Source organism: Silurus aristotelis, assembly GCF_946808225.1.
Source record: "Silurus aristotelis genome assembly, chromosome: 5".
In the NCBI taxonomy this organism is placed as follows: Eukaryota; Metazoa; Chordata; class Actinopteri; order Siluriformes; family Siluridae; genus Silurus; species Silurus aristotelis.
The window spans coordinates 8,035,496-8,050,543 of NC_139578.1; the positions used below are offsets into that span (position 1 = coordinate 8,035,496).

Genomic DNA, 15,048 nt, shown 5'->3' on the forward strand with positions numbered 1-15,048 from the left:
CAAGACCTCTAAAGATGTGCTGGCACCAGGTGGTTACCAAGTATCCTTCTGGTCCTGTCTGATTGCACTTGTTTGTCCAGCACATTCAACACGTTCGATCGGATTGAGATCTTTGCAAATTTGGGCAAGTCGACGTCTTGAACTCTCAGGGCTTTTATCCTTTTGAAAGAGGCCACGAATATTAGAGAATACCATTGACTAATAGGGAGTGTTTATGGTCTGCAGCAATGTTTTGGTAGATGCTATCTGTCAAAGTAACAAGGTTTCCCTGCACAACATTGTTTGGAGCATCACACTGTCTTTGCCAGGTTTGTATCCAGCCTTCAACAAGATAACGATGATTCATCGGTTATCCAATTCTAATGCTTACATTGTGGGAAGAGGACACATTTAATTTGTGTTCAAACATCTTTCTAACACTGAACGCGTTAACGTTTTCAGCATTTTGTACAATAGTTTTGGAATTTCACCACATGGGACTAGCACTGGGGTCCCATGACCCTGTCACCAGTTCATCAGTTGTCCTTCCTTGGACCACTTTTGGCATGTACTAACCACTGCATACCAGAAACACCCCAAAATACCTGCTGTTTTGGAGATACTTGGACCCAATCGTCAAACCAACAACAATCTTGTAAAAGTCTTTCACACCAATTCTTCTCTGTCCAACAAAACACCTTTGATAACGTTTTAATTGCATCCCACCAGTCAAAAACTCCCATTATAACAAGATGAATTGTATTCACTTCAGCTGTCAGTGGTTTTAAGGTTATGGTTCATATCAGGAGTATTTATATTATCATGAGCAAGGGGCAGTGGTTTTTTTTAACTCAAGTAAATGATTGGAAGGTTGCAATCCTAGTTGGAAACCCAACTGCATGAGCTTTGTGGATAAAAGCATAAAAGAACCGTCGCACTACCTAAATGGAGACTGTACATTATTTGAAACGTGTTTAGATCCAAAGTGATAAACATCTGAGACACGATAGTCCAAGATATTCAGTTCAGTCAACCACCAACTTTTATTGCCTTTTACATTTCAATCAAATAAATAAATAATGGTTCATTAGATCCTGGACTATATACACACCACCCTCTATAATCTATAAACGCTGTTCTGGAGATAATATAATGAGAAATGATGTTCTTCAGAAAGTGGTAGGTTAGACATTTTTCTGAACACTGCTAGTGACTCATCGGTTTGGACGTCAAGGGAAAGTTCATTCCACCACCTAGGTGCAAGAACCGAGGAGAGTCTTGCCTTCCTCGTACCCTGAGAAATGGAAGGACCAGCTGAGCAGAGCTAAAAGATCGAAGGGAGTGTGGTATAGTGTAAAGTGAATACGTTTTCGTTTGGTTTTTAAAGCAAAAGGGGGGCGGTCGTACCAATGGGGTGGTAAGGTTTCTGCATTCTGGATTAGTTGCAGAGGTTGTATGTTGCTCAGAAGCAGGTTCCAGTAGACCAGTCTCGAAATGAAACAAGCACCTAGTGAATAGAAATGGAGCAAACTTTCTGATGGTGTGGAGGAAAAATTGTTTCCAATGATCCATAGTTACTCCAAATGACCAGTGTGAGATCAGAAGATCCTGGTGTTTTGAGATTGTTCTCTCTGAAGACACTAAACTTGCTCTACATTTTTATACTGAAATGTCCACCGAGGGAGCTTCAACTTATTACAACTCAACTATTACCTACAACTGAGTCTAATAACCAGTTATGGATCTGCATGAAAACTTTTGTAGGACAATCTATAGCTGAGCTTCAATCACTGCTGTTCATCTCCAATTCCAAAATCCACATGCACTCTTTTAAACTAATACAAAACGATAAACAAACCACAAATCTCAATCTCCATCCAGACTCCTGTTATGTCTGAAATACGAACACCATGTCCAGGGGTTTATGTCCTGTCCACACACACACACACACACACACACACACACACTCACTTCTCAGCAGTTTGGTTTGCTGATCTAGCCCATGTTAAACTCCCCCCATTTCCCGGCCCACCTCTCAGGACCCACATGGCCGGCTTTTTCTTCTTCTTCTCCTTCTTCTCGCTTCCTGTCCAAGCGGATCTCCTCGCCAGCTCCAGATGGAGATGATCAATGCGAGCATTCCGGCTGTGTCAGGATCCTAAACCGCGACCTGTCCGTGTGGGATTTTTATACTTTTGTTTTAATGCTTTTTTTTATAAACAAGTGGTGCATGATGAAGTGAAGATGGTGGCGCTCGGAAAGTCGAGATTTTATCATGTATGCTTTGATTTCACGTTTATTTCTAAAGCCATACACACACAGGGGGTGAACCCGCGTTGGGCTCGGTGAGTTATACAGGCTGTTAGGCGTGGTTTTCTCCCCAGTGTGTGGAAAGTGTGGAAAGAGGAAAAAAAAATAATTTTACACAAAAGTTAATTGTGACTAATTGACTTTTTTTTTTTTTTTTTTTGCATTATTAACTTTCTTACTTTCTACACAACTCAAGATGGCATTCTATTGACCAGGATTTTTTTTTCTCTCTCTCTTTCCTTTTTTTTTTTGGGGTCCAGATTATGTTCAAATGATCCGATTTATATCTGATCCCAGACTGTTTTAGTCATGAGAGCCTCATCTTCACGTTTATCCAGCTTTTCTTCCAGAGACTCCTTATGGAGCCGGTGAGTTACTGTCTTAACATCTCTGAAGATAAGATCTGCACAACTTCACGACTTATTTATTTATAATAATAACAATAATTTATTATAATAAAGTGTTTGGCATCTTTTTGCACATTCAGATCTTATTGTGCATGTCATGTGACTGGTACTAGAAAGCGAAAAAAGTGCAAAAATCTTTTTTTTACTGTGTTAACCTTTAAATGTGTTATGTAAGAAACCGACCTGAATGCAATATCATGTGAATTTATTCATATATAATGTTTATACACATGTATAAACTATATAAGATATAATTTGCATGCAGCTGTTTACAAATACACATAAACAACACCTGGTTGCCACTTATTAATCAACAGAAGGGATAGTATTGTATTAATATTAATATTAATAATAATAATAATAATAATAATAATAATAATAAAAAAGTGTGTGTGTGTATGTATGTATGTATATATATATATATATAATTAAAACATACATACTACTGCTGATGTATGCTGGTTTGAAAGGCAGTGACCGCGGCGCATGCGCAGAGGGTTCCCCTTGTTTCCGGGGTGGGCGGGGCTCCCGCTCTGTGCATGCGCTCATGTCAGAGGGGGGGGGGGGGGTGAGAGAGAGAGAGAAAGAGAGAGACAGAGCAGAATGAATCCGCTACTCGGGCCACTGGAAATCCTGATCAGTCTATATATATTATAACCAGAGAGAGAGAGAGAGAGAGAGAGAGAGAGAGAGAGAGAGAGGAAAAAAAAGGAATGGGGGGATGTGTTTCTGATCGGGGGGATTTCTGATTAGGCTGGGGGGAAAAAAAAGGATAGAAAGCAGAAGAGGAGGGAAAAGAGAAAGGAGGTGGAAATTACACGCGGATCGACCCTCCCTGTGGACGGATTCACTCAGGCAGGGACAGAGGATAAAGCCGGGGTGGGGGGTATTTTTTGGGAGGGGGGTAAAAACGTCACTGCTCCAACCTTCTGTGTGTAACTGATGGTGCTGCATCTCTAAGAGATCCATTATCTATCTGTCTCTTCTTCCTCCTCCCCCTCCATCTTCATCACCATCTACCGCCCGATCGCGTTTTGCAAGGATGCCGGACCAGATCACGGTGTCCGAGTTCCTGTCGGAAACCACAGAGGATTACAACTCGCCGACCACCTCGAGCTTCACCACCCGCTTACAGAGCTGCAGGAACACGGTCAGCGTGCTGGAGGAGGTAAGGGGCCTCGATCATCTTCTGTACTGCTGATAGGAAACCTGGACTAGACCAGACTAAGGCCACCAATGCGGTAGGGGACACACTCATGAGGTCCGGTATAAGCCGAGGACCATCTAATCAAACACACACACACACACACACACACACACACACACACACGTCCATTCAGATTTTGAGTTGTCTCCAAAAAAAAAAAAAAAAGATCATAGGAGTGTCCTTTATGTCTTAATGCGCTATTAGATGCCAATCAGATGATCTCCTCCACTGGAGATAAGATCAGGATTATAACCAGCTGGATTGATTACTGGTTATTATTATTATTATTATTATTATTATTATTATTTTACCACCATGTTGTCCATGAGCTCATTCTTAGATGTTGCACCATGGATCCGAGCTTTGATGACGAGCCAGAGTGGTGTCTAGATTTCTATGCTTTACCGAGGTGTAATCATTTAATTTAATTAACGATCAACGTAGATGATCAGATCTTAGTGGTTAACACGCTCACCATGCGCATCTGTGGTTGTGGGTTCGAATCCCAGTTCAAAGAAATCTTGTAGAGCGATGTGGCGTTTTCAAATTGTCTGAAGTGTGTGAATGGGTGAGTGTGTGCTTGTGCTTTGTGATAGGTTGGCACTCTGTCCAGGGGTGTCCCCTATCTTGTGCCATGAATTCCCTGGGATATCCTTCAGGCTCCACGGTGACCCTGTGTAGGATAATGGAGTGGAGATAATAAATGGAGGGAATTAAAGGATCTTTGTGCCTGTAGGTTAACTGAATTGCTTGGATATCATTCACCCAGGAATCAAAGCAGAGATTCTGTACGTATGTACCACAAATTCGTGTGTGGAAATATAACATCAGGCTCGATATATATTTAACCATACAACTATGTTTGCTATAATACGACAAACCCCGATCCGATCAATTTAGTAGCCTCCGATCGATGCGTGATCAATATTGTTTTGGGTTCATTTGCAAACCATGGAAGTGTATACAGTTTGAACTCTGACCTATCAGAGTTAGTCACCTTGCTGGTGTATCAGTTCATACACTTGAATCATTAAATTACTTTATTTTGTTCCTTGATGTATATCATTTATACACTGACCAGTCATAACATAATGACCACCTGCCTATTATTGTGTTGGTCCCCCTTTTGCTGGCAAAACAGTCCTGACCAATCGAGCATTAACTTCTTAGCAATTTTAGCTACAGGAGCTTGTCTGTTGGATCGGACCAGCTTTCGCTCCTCGGCCGCCCATGACCCTGTTCACCACCGTTCCTTATTTGGACCACATTTTATAGATACTGACCACTGCAGACCAGGAACATCCCACAAGAGCTGCAGTTTTGAAGATGCCCTGACCCAGTCGTCTAGACGTCACAACGTAGTCCTTGACAAACTCACTGAAATCAGTACGCTTGCCCATTTTTCCTGCTTCCAACATGTCGACTTTGAGGAATTTTTTTTACATTGCTGCCTAATATATCCGCCCACTAACAGGTGCCAGGCTGAAGAGATAATCAGTGATATTCACTTCACCAGTCATAATGTTATGCCTGATCGGCATAGCTATCAGTCTGGTTCTTGGCTTGATTCATTTTTGATGCTGCTTTGTTAGTGGACGTGTCGATCCAAATCATTTCTGTGGTTCACTTGTAGAACAAATGTTTGAGTCCTGCTTTAGGCAAAAACCCCATTTTAGGCAGTTTTTTTTCTGAAAGTATAAAACTGATGTTCAAATGTAAATTGATTTTCAGTTCACTGGATGGCTGATGGTTGACGCTATTAAAGCAAGCGCAATAGATTAAACCATATCCGCCTCGGATCTATAATTATTCTCCAACCATAACCTTTTCCTAGAAGGTTTCATTGTTTAAATCAACACCAAATGACAGGGAGACAGGATTTTCAGGCCCAATCGTAGATCTTGGTTCATTTCGTGGTGTTTTTTGTTGCAAATGGAATTCTGCACTTTCTACACTGAGGGTGTGTTTGTGTGTGTTTATTTATTTATTTATTTTTAATTCATTGAGCTGGCATGGTCAGGTTAAGGTTTTCGGACACAACCTTGCGCACAAGTTTGCTTGTAATGAGATCTTCCTCTGTTCATTAGTGAATAACGGCAAATGCAGCGGAACGTAAATGAAGACAGATGGGCCAGTGGTTTCCGTGACCTAGTTGCCTGCATGTTATGTTTATTCATGAGCATGTGATTGGAAAGTGGCAGGAAGACTGGGGAAAACCAGTTTTTTTTTTTCTTTCTTTTCCATTTTAAGTTTCGTTATTTGTCTGTGATTACGTTATTGTGTAATTAACCGTTCTACATTTAAAAAAAATATATATTTCAGGTAATCGTTTGGTTGGTTTACTCAGTACAGCTTTCTGATATTAGAAAAGGAAGGATTAGACTCTGGAGTGACGCTTACACAGAAAGATATGTCGGTTTTCTCAGGAACTTCTCTGAGGAGTTGAGATTTGCGATGCTCTAAGAATAACTTGACGGCTTTTGTAACAGGAAGAGGTTTTTCCCCTGAGCAGTGATTCCAGAAGTGTGCAGGGAACAAGGCCGAGAAGAGATTAACCTACTTTCACATGGGTCAGTACACACCTGACCTGTAAGGACAAAATCTTTTATTTTTTCAGTTTCTTTTGTTTCATGTCTGTTCAGTGGATGGTGGACTTGTGGTGGACCTGGTGCCTGAGTGCCAGTGTGTCTGAATCGGCCTTTATTGCCCATTTCTGTGGTAATAATGTGGTAATATTGCTGTATTGCTTTACCTTTTAGTACAATAGAATAGAAAGCATAGCATTACGTTTGGTAATGTAATGCCAAGAAGCTGCTTATGTTCCAGAATGCAACAGTGAGGCAATGAAAATCGATGAAATATCACAAAAAACTGCTCTTCGCTAGGTAAAAGTTGGAAGGTAGCTCACCCTTGTTGATAGAACGATGTAGTTCGTGAGGAAAACATGTCTCAAAAGCTTATTGGGTGGCTCTTGGGTTCAAGCAGTTACAAACTGAACTACAAAATCGTTCGATTTGTTTGACGTAATCGAATTCGATTATCAGTCATGTCTGATATCCCTTTCAGACAATGATCGCTCGCTTTAAATGTGTAACATGGACCTAATTTCAGGCTAATCGTCACCAAATAGGTACTTTGGATTACTTTTATTTGTTCTACACAAGAAAGCGGCTCAGGGTATAATGATAGATGAGAACAAAATTCAAGTATTCGTGTCTTTATAAACCGTGTACTTTTAGCTCGTGCGAGGAAATGGAAACATTACTCGGAAAATAGGAAACGGTGTAATCGGTAGGAAACAGGTTGTTGTGACTACTTTGTTGTGAACAGGCTTGTTAGTGAGGGGTGAAGGAGGAAGGTTTTGTTGTCATTAATTATCGTTATTGTTCGTCTACGTTTTAATATCACTTGCCATCGATCTTAGAATCTACAGAGGAGGGTCGAGTCAATCCACGTTCCAAGTACCTTTTTATTATCTAATTGTACCGGATAACAACGTTAACTATGGACACGAAGCGATAGAGTTGCAGCGTCTGGCCAAGAGAAACGTAGCCAATTTAGTAATCGACTTTGTCCGCTTTCGTTGCATGGAATGGATTCTCCATTACGTACGTTTGTTTAAGTATATTTGGTTGTACTGCATATACCAGATGAGTGAGCAGCAAATTGCCCAAATATTAGACCTTGTATCAATGGCATTGTAATACACACTATACCTTCATTTTCAATACAAACAGTATAAACGATATCTCTGGTAATAGATGCACAAAATCTTTTGGGGCTCACTTGGATGACAAATGTATGGATGACAAACCCCTGGTAAGTACGAACTAGGGGTCATGTGCCAGAGATTCACATATCCTTTTTGTTTGATATTTACAGCCAGCATTCTTTTTCAGCGCTCCCATTCAGGGCCACCGTGAGCTAAACATAATATCTATTACAGTTTGTTGGAGAAACGAAACTCTCACAGCTCCATAATGGGTAAAAAAAAAAGGCAAAAAACCCCTACAAATATATAATTGTCAGTTTAACAAAACATATGAGAGGATAAAGATGTCTAGTGATTTGGATGGTGCTTCACCAGAAAGACTCATCCTCATCCTAGCAGTAATAATAAAGGAACAAGCTGGTCATATGACATCATCCTCAATCGTTTATTGCTGGAGATCACAGCAGTCTGTGTGTAAAAATCACTCCCTCGCTCACTAATTTACTATTTACTATTTGCTCCGGATTGTGGTTGTGACCTGCATTATGAACATTAACCTAGACAAATGAAAGCATGAAGGATATAGTAGGGTAGAAAGTAACATGCCACAACCATATTCCTGTTGCATTTAATGCGACCATTTCTGACCTACAGTTATATGGTTATTGAGCAATCCAAGTATCTATTTTGACAGGAAAACCTTTGCATTGTGGTACTTTGGATTAAGGTGGACTATGGGTAATATAGCAAATAATGTAATAATCCATGGAGAATTCGGACAACACTGCAGCAAATGTGAAAATATGTGGTTTAGCTGGAAAATTAAATCTAACTAAATACTGAACTTTGGCCTGTGAAGTCATGGGTTTCGGTGTGTCCACAGTAAACAAGTAGGTGGGACTGAGTGGGATTTTTTTTTTTTTGGGTTGTTAAAAGTAAGTAATAGTTGTCCCAGATATTTGCCTGCCTTTGCAGTTGCTTGGTGTGTATTTGGAAAACAAATATCAGATTTTTGTATTAAAGTAATGTTTTAACTGTTGGGTTTTTTTTGTGTTTGCAATGTTGATCCCTAAATAGTGTAAACTATATGGCAGAGGTGTAAACAGTACCTGAAAATAATCCTCGTGTGAAAGAATTGCTCCATTGCGAGTGAAACGTCATCTATTCCAATATGACTCGAGTATCCTGATTTGAACAGGAGTTGAGTATTTTACTCGTATTGAACACAGACTCGAAGACGCACTAGTCCTCAACACCAAGGCCAAAAAAGGTTGATTTGTGAGGTTTTATTTTCTAAAATCCGCTACTTTTTTCCCACGTTTTGAACCCCGCGGCCTAAACAACGAAGCGGGTAATTTATGGATTTTTTTCTGGGTTTTTCCCAGTTTCACAAACTTCAAGCCAAAAAACTGAGCGACATAACATTAGACCAATGAAATTTCCGAACGTAAATGAAAAAAACGCACCTCACCTGTGTTCTGAGCTGCACGGCATCGGGAGAAAAGATTCACAGATGATGATTTTTTAACGCACGACGATGCCAAAAGATAAACTTCCAAAAGTAGTAGTTGTGAAAGGAAGGAGGAAGACAGTGAACAATGACTTTCTTGGTCGGCTACTGTTTAGATACAAGCCGTTGTAGCGCGTTGAGTCTGGGTGAAGGGAGAGCTCGCTAACTACAGTTGCAACAGAAATCATATAAGCACAGACAGGTTTCCAAAACTCGTGCTTTTTTATTTTTCTTGGCAACAGCGTTACGGGTTAGTCAAAGAAACTAAAATAATAAGGACATATTCCTCGGCCTTGCACACATGCAGTAATACCGAAAAAAGGCTATTCCCAAAATGCCGCTCTGCTCTTAAAGGAGCCACAACATATTTCACCCGTTACACCGTGTAACAGACACTCTTTTTCGTTAAAGCCTGTGTAAAGTTCATAAGTTTCAATGTAGAAACTTATAGACAGACTGCAACTTATAGACAGGTGCGGCTTATTTATGTTCAAAATAAAAATCTTACGGTACTTTTACCAGGATGACAGCATGTTCTGTGGTAGAACCAACCCAATTAATGTAATTTCACCACCGTTTGTGGTTTAAGTCGTGATCAATTACATGCTGTGTTGTTGTATCAAGTACCTTAGTTCTGATGTTTGTACACACTGTACTGGTGCTCTCTCACAGGGCTTTATCAGTAGGTTTTCCATGCTGGTTTGGATGCTTAGTCACTCTGTAGAGGTTTTTAGTTCCATATGGTGGTGTTTGGTTTCTCCTGCCTGCAGGCGGTCAGGTCCTTATCCTCCTTAGCAGGTTGCTTTTCTTTTACTGGCAGGCAGGCAGGCAGGGAGACCACAATGACTCACCTGGTGTCTTGGATGAACAGTCAGAAGGTTAAAGCGTCTTTTTCAGCGGCCTACTTTGGAATTGTGTTGAATCAAAGTGTTCTAGCATGTAATATGATGGTATCTCGCAGAGCTGGTGAATGCTAGCTTCTGACTGATCGGAAGGGGCACCACTGACGGTAGTTTTGGATTACAAAATAATTATTATGCCACCACAACCCCCCTTCCTGCCAATGCAATTCTGTTGCCTTTTAATTTCTCTGTTTGTTAATGAAAAACAAAAAGTGATGTCATGTGGACCAAACGAACAAAAAACAAAACCAGGATACCCTGTGCTTGATGTTTAGTACCATGGACACAAGGCTGAATAATAATATTGGACCCATATCCTTCTCATCCAAGTTACAGTTGAAAAATCTGAATAAAATATGCGCATTTAAAAAGCCAAAGATGCACACCCTGAACAACGGCAACTACTGCAAGGCGGTTTTTAGATTCTAGAACATTTGATTGGTCAGAAAGTCTGATGTCATAGGGATCCTCGATCTTCATCGGTGGTAGAGACAGACTGTAAATATTGGTTGCATAAATTTTCGAAAGGTAAAGTGCGTCATTGTATTAGAACACAATAGCTTATACATAACCGTAAGGCTAACGCATTCATAACAAAGCCAGAGAATTTCCATTCGGACTTCGTGGGGACGCTCAAAATGGGTGGATATGCAGTTTCTTAGCAACATAACAGGCTGCATTTCTTTTTGTCTAATTAACAACAGAATGGCTGATTTATTGCTGTTTACATGGAAAATTAAAGGAAATGCGTAATAATTATAACGCGTTTTCTAATGAATTATTGCAGCAGTATAAGCGAGATAACGCTTCCAGGTAAGACAAGAAGAACGCAAATGTTTATAGTAAAAAGAATCCGCTTCGTGGCAGTAACGGTCTTCTCTTTGGCCACATGCCAACCATTTGTTGATATGTTTTCACCATTTTCTGTTGTGTGTTCTTTCCTACTTAATAGTCTATTGCCATATGTGCTTGCTTGTCCTGCACAACCTGTGGCAACAGCATGTGTGTGAGTATGTAAAACACATTTGCTTTTGGAATCATAGCATAATCACTTGAATGAGTCAGCCTTTCGGTGTCCCTTTCCAATTCTGCTCCCTCTCTCCTTCCTTTTCTGGCTGCTTGGCTATTGCTAACAGCAAAACAAGTGGGGACACACTGATCTGGTATGTACTATTGGTATTGGATCATTAATCGGCATGAAATGCATTCTGGCATCTTTGAGGACTTCATTGGATTTGTTGTACTTTTGCATTTGTGTTCGATTTTCACTTACGGAGAATAGATCTAGTAATTATGTGATGCCTTCCGTTCCATTGTAGCTAATCACACAGAAAAAGAACACAGCCCAAAAATCTATCATGTGTACGATTGGCACCAACTTCAGGGTCCCCAGTTCTGTCCTGAGCTCGGTATCAGTATCCTTGTTCTCGAAAAGCTCTAGGAAGTGGATTTCCTCAGGGTTTCCCAGTTGCCTTCTATCTACCAAACACAAGCCAATAAGTGAAATGGTGTGGATTGGATTTTCACAGGTATGATTGTATCAATGTGTGAGAGTGTGTGTGTGTGTGTGTGTCAGTGTTTGTGAGCATATTATGAGGGTGTATTTCCACCTCATGGCCAAAATTTCTGTCAAAGGCTTCACAAGACACCTGAACACACACACAGAAAAACCCTGACTGCCCTCTTCTGCATACCTGACCTCTATAAACGCCTTGATTGGCTGGAAAATTTCATTCCTCCACCTAGAGAGCTGTTATTTTTGCCTCTGTGGGATGTCTCCTATTTTATGACCAGTATTTCTGGCACAGGCTTTGGATCCACCACAACTCTGACCACAAGCCATTCGCTGATTAAATAAATACGACGCTGAAAATGTATAGATTTCAATGGGACTTGCGTTGTGATTGCAGTTTGGAACGCAGACTCCGGTCGATATCGTATGTTTGATGAACGTTGCACTTGCGTCATCCATCATTGCATTTACTTCAATGTTTAAAATTATTACAAATACTTCAATACTTGTGCCTGTCTCAAGATTTGTTGGATGCTACACCTGCCCATTTCTTCCTTTTCTGCTGGCATTGACCCCCATCTGTTCCGACCCCATTCTGTCCCTCTTTTTTTTTGTTGCCATCTCTTTCTGTCCTAATCCCCTTGTCTCGTGTGTGATAATAGTTTCCATGGCATTGCTCACATTCCCATTTCTCCAGTTTGAATACGAGGAACAGATGGCACTGTCTATGTATAGACAGCCTGCTGAAAACATTGCAGAGTAGAAGGGAGTCACCGTACTCCCCTTTTTTCTTTAGATTTTAGCTTTGGGAAAGCTGAATGAACTCCGGAGGAGCCTGCTGTTTTAATTTCCAACTAAGCGGCATTTTGCCATCTGTATTTTTCTTTTTTCAAAGTGCATGGTTTGCTAGAGTGCACTGGTAAGTGGAGGTCTTCTGAGTGCAGGCTGCCAGAGTTGATAATCCTCTGTCTGCAGAGCAACTGTGCGCATGGTGCCTCAGTGATATGGGCGCTGCCTAAATCTCTCATACAAGGACATGCTGAAATATTCTGCACTGCAGCAAAGCCTGTCATGGAAGCATTTTTTACTCAAATGTAGCAGATTATAGCTTTTCTAAATAGCTTGGATTCCACTCTTGTAGGTAGAACGGAGCTTCATAAAAGTTCATAAAAGACTTCAATGTCAAATCTATTCTGACTGACTTTTTGTTAGATGCACAGACTCCATTTGTCATCAGAGAAGCAACAGTTCATGTATAGTTCCTGGAGATGGTGATCCCTGATGCCCAGGAACAGATGTTTGCTCCATGCAGCTAGCTAGCGGATATTTCAGCAATGCATCGTCAGAGCAAGGACAGAGCTATTGAATGTTAATAGCTCTCTATGCCATTAAGTGCTAATAGAGTACACCATTAGCCGCTTTAAGTTGCATTATGATTGGGAATAGTAGCTGCTCATTAACGGAAAGCAATATGGGCCTGGCACTCACAACATGCTCTTGAGCTAATAGGCTTTTGAAAACATCACTCCTCATACTTTTTTTTTTTAGCACTACAGTCTTCTTTGAATGGATTGGAACACCAAGGTCACTCGTTTTGTTTTTGCTATGCAGTAAAGCATTTAGGTTTGAGATCAATTGATGAATGAGGCGATTGGATCAGATTTTCTGCTTCGATTTCCTGAAATTCACATTCGAAATGTGTTCAAATGTGTTAAATTCGAACATGACACTATTTGTTTAAATGGATAAACCAACATGAAGACCGGAGAGCTGCCTTCGGGTGAAGAGCAAGTCTTTTTTGAGTTGAGAAACGAGGGAAAATTGAGTTGAGTAGTTTACCTCTCGATTTTTCTAGTCCGGGTCGTTCTCTCTATCACATGACTCCCATAGACGCTATGCAGTACATTACATAGGAAATCGAATTGTTCATTTCATGACTCCTCCGGTCCGATTCGCTCTGACTTCCATATACGCTATGAAGGTGATTACAGAATTAAAGGAACAAAATGAACTAAATGACAATAAAATTTATGAAAAAAAAAACAACAGATTTGTTCATTTTGACAAGATTTAAAGATCTAATCCACTAAAATGACCCGATCTCTCCATCACTACTGTGCACTATGCAATAGAAAGAAGCCACTGGTGTTGGGAAAGTCAGCCAAGAAAAACAGCAGTTTATGATACAAAAAAAATAAGTCTTACTGGGGTCAGTCATCTTTTAGATTACTTAGGATATGCTCTTTACATTAGAAATCATGAATGGATACTTGTTCTATGCGATTGTTATTGCAGAAACTATTTGACGTCCTTCCAAATTACTACCTGAAACTGAAGAAATGGCTGACGAAGCTCTAAAGACATGCAAATGACAAATATTTGGAAGGTCACATTGCACACATGGCACCGACAGCTAGAGAAAGTCAGCATGGCCTCGAGTTCCTGTACTTGAAGGTGAAGGTGGATAATGCGAAAGATTTGTATTATACCCACACTAGATATAGCGCATTTGCCTTGCAACTCTGGGCTCGGGTTCCAAATCCTGGCGAGTTTGCATTAAGGGGTTTCCACTGGATACCCCCATTTCCTCCCCCCAGCCCAACATCATGCAGTAATGTGTGAATTAGCATTTCCAAAATGGCTGTAGTGTATGTGCACTTTGATTGTGCCCTCCACTGGGTTGGCACCTTGTCTAGAGTCTTGCTCCAGGACTTGTTTTGGATAAAGGGATGATAACACTTGACATCTATTGGATTACATGCACCCTGAGCATTTCCTGAAAATACGAAGGATTTTTATATATAACGGTTTGTGAGTGCAATCTGGAAGAAGCTTAGCGTTTCCAGAATTCATCGTTTTGTTTAGCTCTTGGATCACATACATTACTATTCTTTTCTATTCCAGCTGTGATAAATCTCTCTGGTGACTCTTTTTTTATGACAGATCTGATCTCCAGCTATTGATTTGTATCCAATTTGGAAATCGGTGGATTTTGGAGAGCATGTGTCTAAATTATAGAGCGATTTGGATGCTAAAATAAAAAAATTAAAAACATACCACTCTACTCGATTCCCATAGCCGTAAATCATCGATTGTATAAAAACCAGACTATTCTTTGCTTGCTTGTATATAGTGTTGTCATCTGCAATCTTCTTCTAGCTATTTTTAACCTTTTCTCTCTCTCTCTCTCTTTTTTTTCTCAGAATGTTGGAGACATCTGTGTGCAATAGCTAGAAAAATAACACAATCTTAGTTGACGTTAAACAAACCAGTAGAGCAGAGCAGGAATATCTATTGCATCAGCGCTTTAAAAAATAATAGAAAATCCCTCATAGACAGATGTGTGTGGTATTATTTATCATTTGTGGAAAGAGACTGTTAAACAGATGTAAGCCTTTTTTTTTTTTTTTTCCCCTTCTTCAAATGTTAATTTCTCTAGTGTCCACATCAACCCGACGTTTTTTTTTTCCTTCTGACTCTCTGATGATCAATTTTTGTCTGATTGCTG

The 15,048-nt window shown here is 40.3% G+C and overlaps 1 protein-coding gene across 5 annotated transcripts in view; it reads left to right on the forward strand.

Moving 5' to 3' along the window:
- Positions 1 to 2,043: 2,043 nt before the first annotated feature.
- The window catches only part of asap1a (ArfGAP with SH3 domain, ankyrin repeat and PH domain 1a), a 65,144-nt gene continuing 52,139 nt past the window's right edge, over positions 2,044 to 15,048 (forward strand). For 2 of the 5 annotated variants that reach the window (XM_083541673.1, XM_083541675.1), the window contains exons 1-3: positions 2,046 to 2,324; positions 2,550 to 2,657; positions 3,738 to 3,864. In XM_083541673.1, coding sequence (XP_083397799.1) covers positions 2,599 to 2,657; positions 3,738 to 3,864 — 186 coding nt within the window. In that variant the 5' untranslated portion in view covers positions 2,046 to 2,324; positions 2,550 to 2,598. Of the gene's footprint in view, positions 2,325 to 2,549; positions 2,658 to 3,737; positions 3,865 to 15,048 lie in introns of all 5 variants that reach the window. The other 3 variants (XM_083541672.1, XM_083541676.1, XM_083541674.1) reach the window with 2 other exon arrangements.